This window comes from Cladophialophora yegresii (assembly GCF_000585515.1).
Source record: "Cladophialophora yegresii CBS 114405 chromosome Unknown aczIN-supercont1.5, whole genome shotgun sequence".
In the NCBI taxonomy this organism is placed as follows: Eukaryota; Fungi; Ascomycota; class Eurotiomycetes; order Chaetothyriales; family Herpotrichiellaceae; genus Cladophialophora; species Cladophialophora yegresii.
Window position 1 is genome coordinate 1258013 of NW_006913049.1, and position 13323 is coordinate 1271335.

The 13323-nt window shown below is 52.7% G+C and overlaps 6 protein-coding genes across 6 annotated transcripts; 1 reads left to right on the forward strand and 5 right to left on the reverse strand.

Moving 5' to 3' along the window:
* Positions 1–842: 842 nt before the first annotated feature.
* Positions 843–1736, reverse strand: A1O7_07176 (uncharacterized protein; the record flags this gene model as incomplete). Its single annotated transcript, XM_007761176.1, has 1 exon — positions 843–1736. The coding sequence occupies one exon, from the start codon at positions 1734–1736 to the stop codon at positions 843–845; it is 894 nt and encodes a 297-aa protein (XP_007759366.1).
* Positions 1737–2829: 1093 nt separating this feature from the next.
* Positions 2830–3453, reverse strand: A1O7_07177 (uncharacterized protein; the record flags this gene model as incomplete). Its single annotated transcript, XM_007761177.1, has 3 exons — positions 2830–2886; positions 2936–3285; positions 3336–3453. The coding sequence occupies 3 exons, from the start codon at positions 3451–3453 to the stop codon at positions 2830–2832; spliced, it is 525 nt and encodes a 174-aa protein (XP_007759367.1).
* Positions 3454–3803: 350 nt separating this feature from the next.
* Positions 3804–4771, reverse strand: A1O7_07178 (uncharacterized protein; the record flags this gene model as incomplete). The annotated part of the gene is made up of 3 exons (XM_007761178.1): positions 3804–4387; positions 4445–4516; positions 4564–4771. 3 exons carry the CDS (start codon positions 4769–4771, stop codon positions 3804–3806), a joined length of 864 nt encoding a protein of 287 aa, XP_007759368.1.
* A 984-nt stretch (positions 4772–5755) lies between these two features.
* On the forward strand, positions 5756–6240 carry A1O7_07179 (uncharacterized protein; the record flags this gene model as incomplete). The annotated part of the gene is made up of 2 exons (XM_007761179.1): positions 5756–5889; positions 5940–6240. Coding segments are annotated over 2 exons (435 nt in total), but the record flags the coding sequence as incomplete, so codon positions are not given.
* A 1636-nt stretch (positions 6241–7876) lies between these two features.
* A1O7_07180 (uncharacterized protein) lies at positions 7877–8230 on the reverse strand (the record flags this gene model as incomplete). The annotated part of the gene is made up of 1 exon (XM_007761180.1): positions 7877–8230. One exon carries the CDS (start codon positions 8228–8230, stop codon positions 7877–7879), a length of 354 nt encoding a protein of 117 aa, XP_007759370.1.
* Positions 8231–10885: 2655 nt separating this feature from the next.
* On the reverse strand, positions 10886–12411 carry A1O7_07181 (uncharacterized protein; the record flags this gene model as incomplete). Its single annotated transcript, XM_007761181.1, has 3 exons — positions 10886–11559; positions 11608–12244; positions 12307–12411. 3 exons carry the CDS (start codon positions 12409–12411, stop codon positions 10886–10888), a joined length of 1416 nt encoding a protein of 471 aa, XP_007759371.1.
* Between the last annotated feature and the right edge of the window lie 912 nt (positions 12412–13323).

Consider the following 13323-nt stretch of genomic DNA (forward strand, 5'->3'; position numbering starts at 1 on the left):
CCAACTCAGCTTTCACTCAGCACGACCCTTTCCGCGCCCTCGCCACAGTAACACCAACATCCGCCCTGAGCGGAGTCTGCGGCTAGGTCGGCATGTATGTATGTCCCCACTGAGAACCGTGGTCTAAAGGCACGATGGTCGAAGAGATGATTCTCGGCCAACATCTCTGACACTCCCTACAAGTGAACTCTCGGTCCCAGACATGGAATAGAATTCGCTGCCTCACATTATCCACGTATTCATCTACAGTTCACAAGGATCATTTCCACACTCTACCAACGCACAGCTTTCACAGTGCTACAGGCATTTCTCAGCGGGAAAACGGTAGTGCATTTCATACGGCTGACACATATCGACTGTATATCTCCGGAAAATGCTGTCTTAGGCAGTCGTTAAACTTGGCGCGATCCCCAAGTCCCATTTCCGACCACAACCGAAATGCCACGTGCAGTCCACCGATCTCTTGTCGGTCGAATAAGTCAAGTCTCGCAACGTCCAGAAAGACTTCCAAGACAGACTTTTTGTAACATACCTCCAAGTTTTTTTTCCACTGGGGAACCAGCTCCCGCAACCCGTAGACTTTGTCCTTTGGATCACAGCATTCATGCCGGGCGTATACCTCAATCACTTCCGTAATCGTTGCAACATCGCCTTTTTCTGACATCTTGAAAGTCACCGAGTGGGGAGCCTCTCCTCCTGACTCCAAGTCCAAGGTCTCTCTGCGTCGTCGGTGCCCGTGAATGGCTTGGATGGTTTTCCATCTTCTCGAATTCGACTTCGGCTCCTTCGATGCAACCTCTGAAATCCATTTATCAGTGACCTGAATCCATGTGGACAAGTTCTCATATGTACTCACTATCCACGGTGGATACCTCCGGATGCTGGCCCGTGGTCATGGTCTGGTCCGGCAGATCCAGTTCCATCACAGGATCCTCCTGCTTGGGGACCAACGGAGGGAAACTTTTGGCAATCTCGATGAGCGCTGTATAGTCTGGTTGGACATCATAGAAGCCTTGTTCGAATGATCCCCAGTCGAGGCTGAGGCCGTAAATATCGTGCAAATCAATGCACTTGGCTCCACAACAGACAATAACATCCTTTGCCAGAATAAGCTCCTGAACAATCCAGACGCGGCTCCAGAAAGGCCGTATGTACAAAGGGCGTAGCCAGTTGAATTCTTCATGCAACCTTTCATCGTCCGATGCTCTCGCTTCGGGTAAAGAGCCACCTCTCTCCACGTAGATGTCGCGAAACAGTTCCCTATGACAACTCAGTTGTTCAGCAGCGTCCAAACCTGCAGGCAATTCGAGCTCCATCTTGCGCTTGCGAAACTCGCGTAAGACATCGAAGATGCAGTCCGTGTCGGAGTCCGCTTCTCCCAGCCATGCGTAAGCTCCCATCGCCCGCCTGAATATCTCTCCCATCATCGATACTTGCTTTGACTTCTCGGCTTCGTCATCTTGGTTGATACATAGCATGTCCAACCAGACACGAGTCACTCGATGGTGACGATAGAGGCTGTCCAGCATTACCGCCACATGCCTTCGAAGTGGAACTTCATAGCCATTGACCCGGACGTGGCAGAGATCATGGGCTTCTCCCCAGCAATAGGAGACTGCGTGGTATCCTGGGGTCTCTTTCACGCATACGGTCTCGAGACTGAAGTTGGACTGAGAATGGATGGTGAGCAGACGGATCTCTTCGTTTCCCAAGGGCTGATAGAGAGTTCGAGGCATGTCAACACCCGGAGGGGCACATGTTGTCATCTGTGCCCTTCCTGGGAAGGTAAATACATGACATCTCGTCTTCAGCACTGAGCGGTGCAAGCATAGCAACATCTAGCAATGAACAAAGCGAAGTCAAATCGACAAGCAAGCCGGTTGCCTCCGAGGCTAAGTTTCAACGCGACGTCAAGTCGGCAGCATTTGCGGATAAGGCTTGATGCCGAGCATGGGATGGTGACCATGGCGGCGACGTTGATTGGTTGTAGATTGAAACCGGTGAAAGGAGACTGGAGATCGGTGATCCAACCGCATGAAAGGCTTAGAATATGCGTCGTGGTCCGGGGCAGGGCAGCTGCCGCAGCACGATGCGAGACCTGCTTGGAGGACGATATTTCAACATTGTAGTCGGATAAATGGCTCGCGGCATTTCCTGCATCGTTCAAGCAGCTCAGTGGTTGACCCAGGTGCAAGGACATGGCCAACACAGTAAGGCATCAAGGTTTGTGGAGTGCCGGTCGACATGCCGTGTCCACCTCGATGCCTGTCTTGGTTGTTCCTGCCAATTACTTGACTCTTACGCGTAAGTTGTCATGTAATTAGTTATTGTTGAAGGATGAACTGTCTGTGCAAGTGGGGAGCGCACATTTTTGGGTTGGCCGTGATCACGTGACTCACCACGTGTACCATTCTTGGCCACATAAGACGAGGTAAATCGACGGCGAGCTCACGTGGGCACTCACCCACTTGGCGCCGCTTTCAAGGGTCGCTCACCTCCCACACAAGGACATCGTATTAAGACATCTAAAAGCTACTGAAGTGAATCCATGATGCTGCCGCATAAGTTTATCAAGCTATACACACGCCATCGCTATGAATTTGCAGAATGAGTCTCCGGATAACGACTGCCTCGTTGTAGCCTACCAGCCATCCCTATGACTGCGTCTAATTATGTAACATCTTCTCCCTGCTCGGCCTGCTCATCGCTGTACACGTAATAATATTCGTGATAAGCTCTCTTGCTTTAAACATGTTTGACTGTAGGGGTCTGGGCCGTAGGAGTCTAGGTCGCAGGAGTCCGGGTCGCAGGAGTCTGGTCGGTTGGGTGTCATAGGAGAGTAGTAGCGACAGTACCACCCATTGCAACAATTGCCACACTGAATATCTTCGTATTCATTAGCAGATGGTATATAGTAAATAGGAAGATCACTCACAGCGAAGAGCATTCGGAACAAAAATCGATTCTCGAATCTGTCCAATCTCGACTTCATGTCCGCATTAGAGGCGCTCATGTTCGCAGTAAGGACGCTTATCTTCGCAGAGACAGTTTCAGTGAAGCTGTTCATCTGCGCAGTAAGGTTCTTGTTGAGGTGCATCATCTCCGATTCAAGGCGTGCGAATTTCAAGTCTGATTTAGACTCGTTCGTCTGTATGCTTTCAACGAGGCGTGCCACTTCCGATTTCGTCGCGGTCAACTCTTTGTTAAAGTAATTGAGCTTCTCATCGAGAGATCGGCTAGATTGAGGGGGAGAGCCGATGTCCTTATCACCGCTGTAAAGCGAACCTATAGACCTGTTAATAGCTTTACGATCGAAGCTGAGTGATGTGTCTTACGCGTCGTTGTCTGCAAGGTGCGGTTTTGAGATACGCATAATGAAGAGATATTTTGTGGAGAACGTGTAACTCGTTGGAGAATGCTGCTTTTTCGAAGGCCGAAAGCTTGGCGCAGCATTTTGAGGATGCTGTCTAGAGAGGATTCGAAGCGGCATTGAGTTGAGTGAGGGTGGTGGTTGTAGGGGAGATGGTGGTGGCAAAGGTCAGGGTGGTTGCAAAGGTGAGGGTGAGGAAGTCATCTCGGTGGGGGTGAGCACATGCACTGCAGGGCTGCATCACCCATGTCCCAAAGAGGGGTGAGCTGCGCCGTCGATTTACCTTCTCTTGGCAGAGACGCTGCCAGGCCACGCAGATCTTTCATCTTCCATCTCTTGATTTGCATCCGATGATGAAACTGTTGCATACTCAAAATCTCACTATTCGGCTAATACTGTAGTACTTTACTGACATCCGAAGCGCCTCATCTGCCTAGAGCTTCCTCAGCTGAATGTCGCGATCTGAGGTCTGAGACGCCGAATTACTCTCTTGAACGTTGTCCTCCCATTTCACGTTGCGCAAAGAAGCCTCCTGTTTTCGAAGTCGACGCTTCTGCTGCCTGCGACGCCACAAGTAGATCAACGCGCCAAAGAATACAGCCACTCCTACCACCACACCGACAACGATACCGGCAATCGCGCCTTTGGACAGACCTGCAGATGACTCTTCGTTGGCTTCGATGATCTCAGACGTCGCCGATGATCCCGGCGCCGTATCTGAGGAACTCGGTTCAGGGTCAGCATCAGAAATCTCGAAATCCTCGACGGTGGCATTGAAACATGGCACTTGGTAGGTGAATTGGCTGGTTGGGACGTAAGTGATATCAGCGCATGCATAGTAGGTCTCGTTCTTGTCGTCTTCAAAGTCCGAGGTGTATCGGATTTGCAATGTTGCGTTCGAGAAAGCCTCGATATCTGCTGACGGATTTGGGATCGGGTAGCACATGTGCCCCTCATTCAATTCTGGAATCCTCATGGCAGGAATCACAGTCTCGAACTCATCGTTCGACGACGGGTCTGACAGGTTTGTGAGCGCCGACAAGAGAAATTCTGGAGATACGCGGGTTTACCTACCGTTTCGATGAGAGATTGCAACCTGGATGGACCAGGATTCGTCTTGAGCGACAAGCGCAATCTGACCATTCACTGGGACGAATAAGCATGAACACCTTCGCAGTGAGATTGACACCTACGCAGAGGAAACTCAGTTCTGTTCACCACCGCTGCGGCCGAACCACAAGGGGCTGTATTGTCTTGAGCAGCACCCCATTCGCGATCAGGTGGCCACATGAAGGCGACCGGGCCCATCGTCTCCGAGTATTCCTCCCCATGATCTTGAGCGAGGATGTGCTTCGCCGCGAAAGCGAAGATAAGAAAGACAGCGAAAGTGACAGCACCCATCGTGAACGGCTGGGCAGGACGATAGGTCACAGCAGCAGAATGACGCCGACCTCGACAAAACAATGAGTACTTTAAATGATAATACCTTCGATCCGAAAGCGGCCTCTGGCAGAAACAGAACACCAGGGAGACCCCTCATCACACCACGGCCATAGAGGAGACTGCAAGATATAGTGGAACATAAAATCACTCTCGGTCACAAGATGCCAACCCTCCAAACCGCCCAGCCGTGGGGCCTCGAGGACTCCAACCGAAAACATGAGTATCGCTTTGGACGAAGTGAAGCAAGAGCTTTGTGGAAGTCCTCGGCAACGCACCTTCTGCATGTGAGACTCCGAACGCCGACGAATCGTACGATAATGTCAAGCTACTGAGGGAAGAGAAAAGGCATGCTCGCCCAATCAAGTCTCCATGTCATCTAATCAGATAAGATGGCGCCGACTTCGGCAATCCAGAACAAAACCTGCCTCTCGCCAGACGAATTCTTGTCTTCAATCGCGCGGGAGAAAGGCGAAATTTTCGGCTGTCAGTCTTGAAATTACTCAATCAGATAAGATAAATCGCTCATGCAAAGACCGACGGCGTGCTTGACCGTATCTGGGCGTTGTCTCTCATTGGCTACGTGCCACGGCAAAGCAAACCCGGCGGTGCCGCCAAGTGGTGATACCAAGCCAGCCACGCCAGCCTACCTTTTCTCAACGAACATTCCTTCTCTTACCTTCCCGCGGAGTGGAAAGGTCGTCCGGATTCGCAGCCGAGGGGGAGTCCCCTTGAGCGTCAAAGCGGAGACGAGGTGGACGGAGATGATATCGGCAAGTGTACGGAGTAGCGCCATGACCGTTACGTTCTACTACGGTAGCTCTGTGATTAGTTTATATGGGCAAGCCGTCTCCCTCTTCTCTATGTTCTTCGCACCCCGGTTTGTGTTTTCCGATTCAAGGCCTTGCATCTGCAGTGCCTTCCGCAAAGTTTTCGTTCATCACAATGCAGCTCTTTCCCCTGGTCATAGGGGCCGTTTCGCTCGCTTCCGTCTCTGCTTCACTTGCACCAGCCGTGTTCTCCTCTCTCCTCCGGCGCCAAGAACCTGGGACGCCGCAATACGATTGTCATTCGAATTGGTATGTCACTCGCTATATCTGGGATCGACCCACGTAACACAAAGTCACAGTGGAAACGTCATCGTCGCTGGTCGAACAGAGGGGTACTGTGATACAGCAAACTTCACCACTTCACTCGACGCCTGTCTCGGCTGCGCCCTCGAGTTCGACATCTGGCAGTACTACGGCGATAGTGTATCCGAGGCCGCCACAGGGTGTGGGCTTGATGCGACGCCCGTCCCAGCAAATGCCACGGACACGGACACGGTCACGGCGACGAGCAACAGCTCTGGCCCTGAGTCAACCTCGGTGACCGAAACAGCCAGTCCATCTTCAAGCACAGAATCAAGCACTTCGTCTTCATCTTCGTCTGCATCGGTTACAACAAGTTCTACGGTGGAGGTAGCCACAGCAACGGGTGGACCGGCCGGTTTGGTGAGTGCAGCTTAAATTTTACACATCAGGGAATTTAGAAGGCAACTCAACTGACAAACTCTGTTCTAAACAGGGAGGCGCCACCGGGTCTGCAGCACCTGATGCCGAGACGTCTGGGAGTTTTGGTAACAAGGTCGCTCTTAGCGGCGGACTTGCAGCGCTGCCTTTGATGGCGGTACTCCTACAGTAGGGTTGATGTACAATAGCGTACGAGTAATAGATGAAGCGTTTGCGATCCAACATTGTAGACACCATTGATTCTTGACGCAGCGCAAAAACACGCCACGCATGAGACTCTTCGGCGACTTGATTGGACGGCCTGAAATAAAACCGGCGAGGGTGACAGGAGTCCGATGTAGGTTTGCAAGAACATGGCTGAGTCGGTTTCGATGCTCGAGCGCATTCACCGTGAGAGTGCTGGAATTGGTAGACAGGACGAACTTAAGCTTCGTTGGTTTTGATCGGGAACGTTCAAATCGTTTCTCGGATCGATGCTATACTGGAGAGGACATTTCCAGCTCGATATCTGTCCCACGGGGTGTGGAAGAATTCGTCTGTTCGAAGAACAGGAACGGAGCAGCACAGCGAGCTTGGAGTTTACAGCAGAAACCGTCCGCAATCGGCGGCACTGACGGCCAAGGTCGGGAGCAAGTTTCCCCGAAACCTAGAAAAGATTCCTTACCCGGTGGGCAACCGCAGTGACTACTGTACTACAGTACATACCTTCGCAAGGCGTGACCAACCGTTGTCGTGATACTGACCTCGCGGATCTGGGTGATCCTTGGACTTGTGGACACGGAGCTGGCCAGCGAGTCTTGTTTTGGTGCGACGCGAACCCAAAGCCGCGTCCCATTATCATTTTGCCTTCATCCTGGCCTCACCTTTGGATTTCACAGCTCAAACAACCACTTAATTATCGCTGAACCGAACAGGAAGCGCTGTACTCTGTACACTGTGCGACCAGTTTCAAAACACTAGACATGCTACGTATCAAGGACCTTGACCAGTGGGCGGTCGTCTGATCCCAGGTTTCGGCTTCCGAGGTCATTGTGCCCAGTCTCATTCTCGGCTTCAACTACTATTATCACCATCGGCGCAACAACCAAGCCTCTGCCGTGATGCTTGATAAATAGACCCAACTTCTTACAGCAGCCATAGCTAGTCGCTTCCGGGATTCACGCAGATTTCCTGGCTTCCGTGGACTTTACGTCCAGGTGAGCCGTACCTCCAAACAGTACACGGGCTGCCTGTTGGAGAGCACCAATGCCACTCAGCCAGCTCGCGCGTGCGGAAAGAGTCCTGGTATGGTGATTTTGGTCAACAGATCTGTCAACAAGTGGGAGCCATTCATCCTTTATTCCTTCATCAACATTCCCTTGACTCCGAGCTCATCGACCGAACTCTGACTACCCTCAACTAACCAGTCAATCTAATCCCTCACTAAGCTGCATCCAACTCCGCTGGCAAAGTGCTTCGCAAGTGCGAAAGACCGACTGTGGAAGACAAAAATCACTCGCTCCTCAACCCAGATAGACAAGACATCGAAGACACCAAATAAACAGATCAACTCACCCTATTTCCCATCCAAAGCAACAGCCACCGCCCCCACGACCGTCCCAAGAACAAGCACCAACGTTCTCACGTAATTATGCCATCCCCACCGCTCGATCGCCTCGGCCGTACCCATGCCCCGATCCCGCTCGACGCTCCTTCGCTCGTGAAACGCATAGCGCAGCGCGATGATCTGACCATTTCTAGGCCCCGACCCAGCCAGCCGATGCGCCTTGCGCGACAACGCGCCGTTGGTGCGCCGGAGGATGGTCAGCGCGTAGGGGACCCCCGACGCGTTCAGGATCGCCGCGAGGATGTAGAGCGTGCGGAGGAATGACGACTGCGTGGCTGGCCGAGCCACGGCGTCAGCGGCCATGTGTCAGTACCTTTGATTGATTGATCGATCGCGGCGTGTTGCGCGCGGGGCGGATGAGAGCGTCTGGTGCCAGACAGTGCAGGCAATGTGGGAAACAGTATACTCCGTACTCACCCTGATAAGCCAGGTACGCAAACGACAGCCCATTGACGAAACACAGGGGTCTCGAGATCTTTTGACACGTCAATCAGCCAGTGAGTTTGTCAGACGTCGTCGGTGTCAAAGGTACATAACCCATCCTGGGTGACCAGACACTCACATAAAACCCCATCAAGTACTGATACCGCCACTGCTTGGCCTGGATATCCTCCGGCGCGAACAAGATCGGCGGCAGCGCGGCGTGGGACAGCGCCCAGGTGTACCCTGGGAACGTGGACACATCGGTGTTAGCTTTCGTGTTGTCTGCGTCCGAGGTTGGCCAGCGCTGCCTCTGCCGTGCCACGCCACGCCACGCCACGCCACGCCACGCCACGCCATGCAATGCGCGCCGAGAATGATATTCGCTGGAACAAGGGGGGCGGAGGGACAAATGACACAGGGCGAGGGAAGGCACATATGACACAGTCAGTATGCATGTACGCAGGACATGAGATGACATACCGGCGAAAATGCCCGACGAGGTCAACCCCAGAATTTTGGCGATCGCGACGCCATCCATTCTAGCGAATGTATAATGTATATATCGGCGCCGTCAAACCGCGTTCGGGTGAGATCCTCTCACGTGTTCCGAGTCCAGAGAACGGAATGCGGTATCGGCAAGCAACACAGATGTCCGAGCAATGCGGATCGAAGCCCTTCAGACTGGCCCAGAAATCAGGTACGCTGTGCTGTGCTGTGCTGTGTGCAGTGCAGGAAATAGTAATTACTGTAGTCTAAACGCAGACGGAGACGCAGACGTAGATGTATCACTAGAGCGTCACAGTAACCGCCTGAGAAGAGCGCCCCCTGGGTAGCCCATGGGAGGTCCCGTCTTACATTCATACATGCTTACATACTAGGTATGTACATACAGTACTCCGTACTGTTGGGTGACTGCGGTAGGTACAGGTATGTAAGCAGGGGCAACTTTCAGCGAGGTGACACCGCGGACCTACTGTAGGTGACTCCATCCAGAACGGTAATGTGGTACGTGTAAGTACTGTGTAATTAGGAAGGGAGTACAGTACGTACAGCGTATGTAGTGCCCTTCCTCCAGAACGGCAGTCGGGAAGCCGGCGACCAGTTCTCGCATTCCTTTCCTGATGCCGGCGTCAGATCAGATCGACGCTACAGTGGTATCTTAGGGATGAAGTAAGGTTACCTAGGTACCTATCAGTACGGAGTACTCCCCAGAGTGCCGCGCGACTACTAGTACTCCTAGCGGCAGCACATCTGTACATTGCTACAATACAGCGGTCACAGTCGGTACTAGGCTCCAAGCCTTCAATTCCCCTTTCCCTGAGCCCAATTAATTAGCCCAGCTGCATGGAATTCAGGTGAGCGAGGCAAGCTTCATGGCCCGCTTGGAGCCGACGAGCTTACTCCGTACAGTCTCCGACATTGGAGTGTTGTTGCGCCGGGCATGCTGATAGGCCCTGCTGCGTGGCCCCTTGAAGGTAGCCTTGCGCCTTGCATGCCGGGTGCATGCTGGCCTTGCCTTTTGGAGGTCGCGCTCCGGGGTGTCGTGGCCGGGATGTACAGTACTCCGTAGATCTCCGTAATCGTGCAGTGTGCAGGTGCTTACTCCGTACGGAGTACTCATAGTACTCTCAGGTTCGGCACCGTACCTCGTACGACGCGGGGAATGTACCGTACCGATTTCACTCACTTGCATGGGCGCAGGCCACCCGGTTTCATTTGGTGGGCTACTGTCATGAACCGCGTGCCTCCGGCGTCCATGACAAGCATATGACTTAAGACACCCAATAATCCAACATAAAGTGCTCGGACATTGAATCTTTTTTGGGCAATCCCCAGATGCCGTGGACCCTCTTCTTGACAGACACTCCGTACAGCCTGTCTGAAAAGGAATATGGAGTACATATGTAGGCGAGAACCCTACCTGTCTTCTCAGATCAATATGTATACCGCGTCCATAGCAAAGATAATGCCCATCATGTCTCCTCATTCTGCACGCGATCAAGTCAAAAACTTTTGCCGAATCCCAAAGTCTGTACATGCAGCATGCCAAAGCCCACAGCCCGTCCGGATGGTCCGGCCGAATACGCGCAAAATATAGCCGTTGCCTTGCGTGATCCGGACCAGAATATACCCAATATTTTGTCGACAGCCGTTGTCGCCCATGCGTCAATTCCGTTCATGCGACTCAGAAGCCTTCCTTGCAGTCCTCCTTGAATCCGTTCTAGTCAGTTCTCCTTAGAATGTCGTGTAGTTTAGCAGCAGCTGCAGTTCTTCTTGCCTCGAGAAACGCGTTATGCGGCTCCATGGCTAATGTCCTCGTACAACGTCGAACCGTCGAATTGATCGTTAGGTCATTATGGCCTGCCTGTCGTCCAGGCTGGGAGGATCTGGATCCCATTTTTTTGAACTGTTCTCGATCGATTCATTCCCCACCATGACACTGGGAATTGGGGAGCCGAACCAAGCACGAAGCTTGCCTGTTCATTGCACTCATGCCTTCCATGGTTCCCGTCCCGGACTGTCGTCTTGACAATGTCAATCCTTCCGTAACGGTAGGATGGTACTCCCATTCGACTTGGCCTCGATCGGTTGAACCTTCCCGGCCACGATGCCCTCGAGTTTGCTAGTAATCTTTGCGAATAACGGCTCCAATTTCAAAGTCCAGAAGTAGCTGGCGACTCCAACACAGAAACCCATAACGACGGTTGCTAGAAAGCGCTGGAAGGGATTTGGTAACGGATATCGCTCGACAAGTATCGCATGTCCGTCCTCTCCTTGCCCACTCGTGATCACTCTTGACTGGCCGAGGTGCAATAGCCGGGCAAAAATGGTCCGCAAGAAAATTCCGTGGAGGAGATAGATCGCGAAGCTGACCTTCCCGAGCCATAAGAGTGGTGGACGAGAGAGTGACCAGCGCGCATGTGGCGAAATAATAATGCCGGCAACCAGCAGAACGCCACCAAGCGAGCCATATATGCGGTCGGTGGCGTCGAGTGTGTTGATTGGGAAATAACTTGTTGCAAAGTCTCTAAGCCAGGTCGACCAGGAGGCAGATTCAACGAACGAACCAGGATACGACATGAGAAAGAGCGACAGAAAGATCATTGGTGGGGACAAGTAAGGCGAGTAAGGCGCCATCGCCATGGGGATATCGGACAGGCTGAGTTCGCCCAGGGAGATGCCTAGAAAGCAGCAGAGACCAGTCCAGGCTGCTTTACATTAGTCGGAATTTGCGGACAACAGCATGGTTCACTTACGGTCCCCAAGCATGCGGCTCCAGTTCAATGACCAATATGCCAGGAGGTACAGTGTCACTGTGCGCCATCGCGGAGTCATGGTCGCCACAAGTGATAGGCCGCTAATGATCATGACACTGCCCTCTAGCAAGTAGACAAGAGCCCATTGAGGTTGGTCGTACGGGTTCTGATCGCCAAAAACCCATGTCGCGGTGAGCCCGTGAAACAGGTCGACGAATGCTGAAGACCAATCCGGGCTGGGTGCAGGGGTATTCTCATGCAGCCAGTACGCGTCGCTCTGGGCAGATATGGAATAAAGCCCCAAGTTGCAGATGAGCCAGCTGATGGTCGTGGCCGCGGTGGCTGGAAGCACAAGCCGGAAGATGCGGCTGAATGAGGAAGATGCCAATTTCTGCAGAGCTTTGTCGACCTCGCCGGATCTAACGAGTTGAAGAGGCTTCAAGGCATTGACGAAGCCCATCAGGATGAAAAATATGGCTACCCATGAATGGCCACTGGCGACGAGGCGGAAGACCGGACGTTGAAACAATAACGGCGTACTGCTGGAGGGGGCGCAACATGGTGGAATCAATATTCGGGCGTAACAGATAACAACGTGTGATGAGACGACGAAAACTGCTGCAATTCCTCGCAAACCCTGTGGATCGGTGTCAATGAAGCTGGCTTCAACGTGGGCGACAGGGGTCATCAGAAACCTACATCTGCCCAGCCCGTATCTTTCATTGCACGCTCCTTAATATCGGGAGGAATCCGAAATGAGCTCAGCCATTGGAGGCCGCGGCTGGCTCTTTCCATGATGTTCATGGTTGGTCATGGACATAGCACAGAAGTTGAGGACACAGAGTCATCATACCTTCGCTTCCACGACAGGGAGGTTGTGGCGGCAGAGGTCGTGTTGAGCCTCAAACGAGAGATGTCCAAGTCAACCCTGAGAGCACGACAAACCTTGCATGTTTGATCGGCTGGGAGGAGTTCGGAAGGCAGGGACTGGTCTGAGTTGCCCAACGAGAAGGCGACGTCGCGTGCGGGCAAGAGGAACCACGGCGGTTGATGGCTTGAACCTGACAAAACGTTCAGCCAATCCTCACAGACAGATGATTGAGCCCCTTGCCGCAGGAGTGGTTCGTGCCTCTTGGCCCGGTATTGGCGTCTAGGCTTAAATTTGGCGAAAGCAGCCCAAGCCCAAAGCCCCCAAGACAAGCCTAGGCCCGAAGCTCCCGTCCATTCTGACAGCCGTCACAACTTCCTCAGATATACTGTACCTAGGTAGCTGTCGCGACTGCATCTGACACGGGAAAGTACCTACTTAGGTATATGCCTTCGTTGAATAGTGCATTTAAACGGACAGCGAGTCCGTGTCTTCCACTCACGGTACTGACTGCATACCCATGCTGAGCGGCGATCGGTGACGCGTCATTCTTGTCGAGACGAGGGATGGCGTTAAAGCGACTTCTGGTGAAACTCAGAAGCGGATTCCCTGACATGTGGGCCATTCTTAATTATCACCAAAGCCCACGACATTCATCTGGTGCATTTACTGTACATACGAGTACGGTCCGAAGAGGTGGAAGTTGTGGTGTAACAATGCGAAGAGCCTACAAAGCCGCAATCACACAACCTCGTAAATCCAGACTGATAGGCAAGCCATCTTCGTACAGGTGTTACTTTGCTTGTGGTACATCCATCAGATCCAATCATGTCGCTCGAGATAGAAGT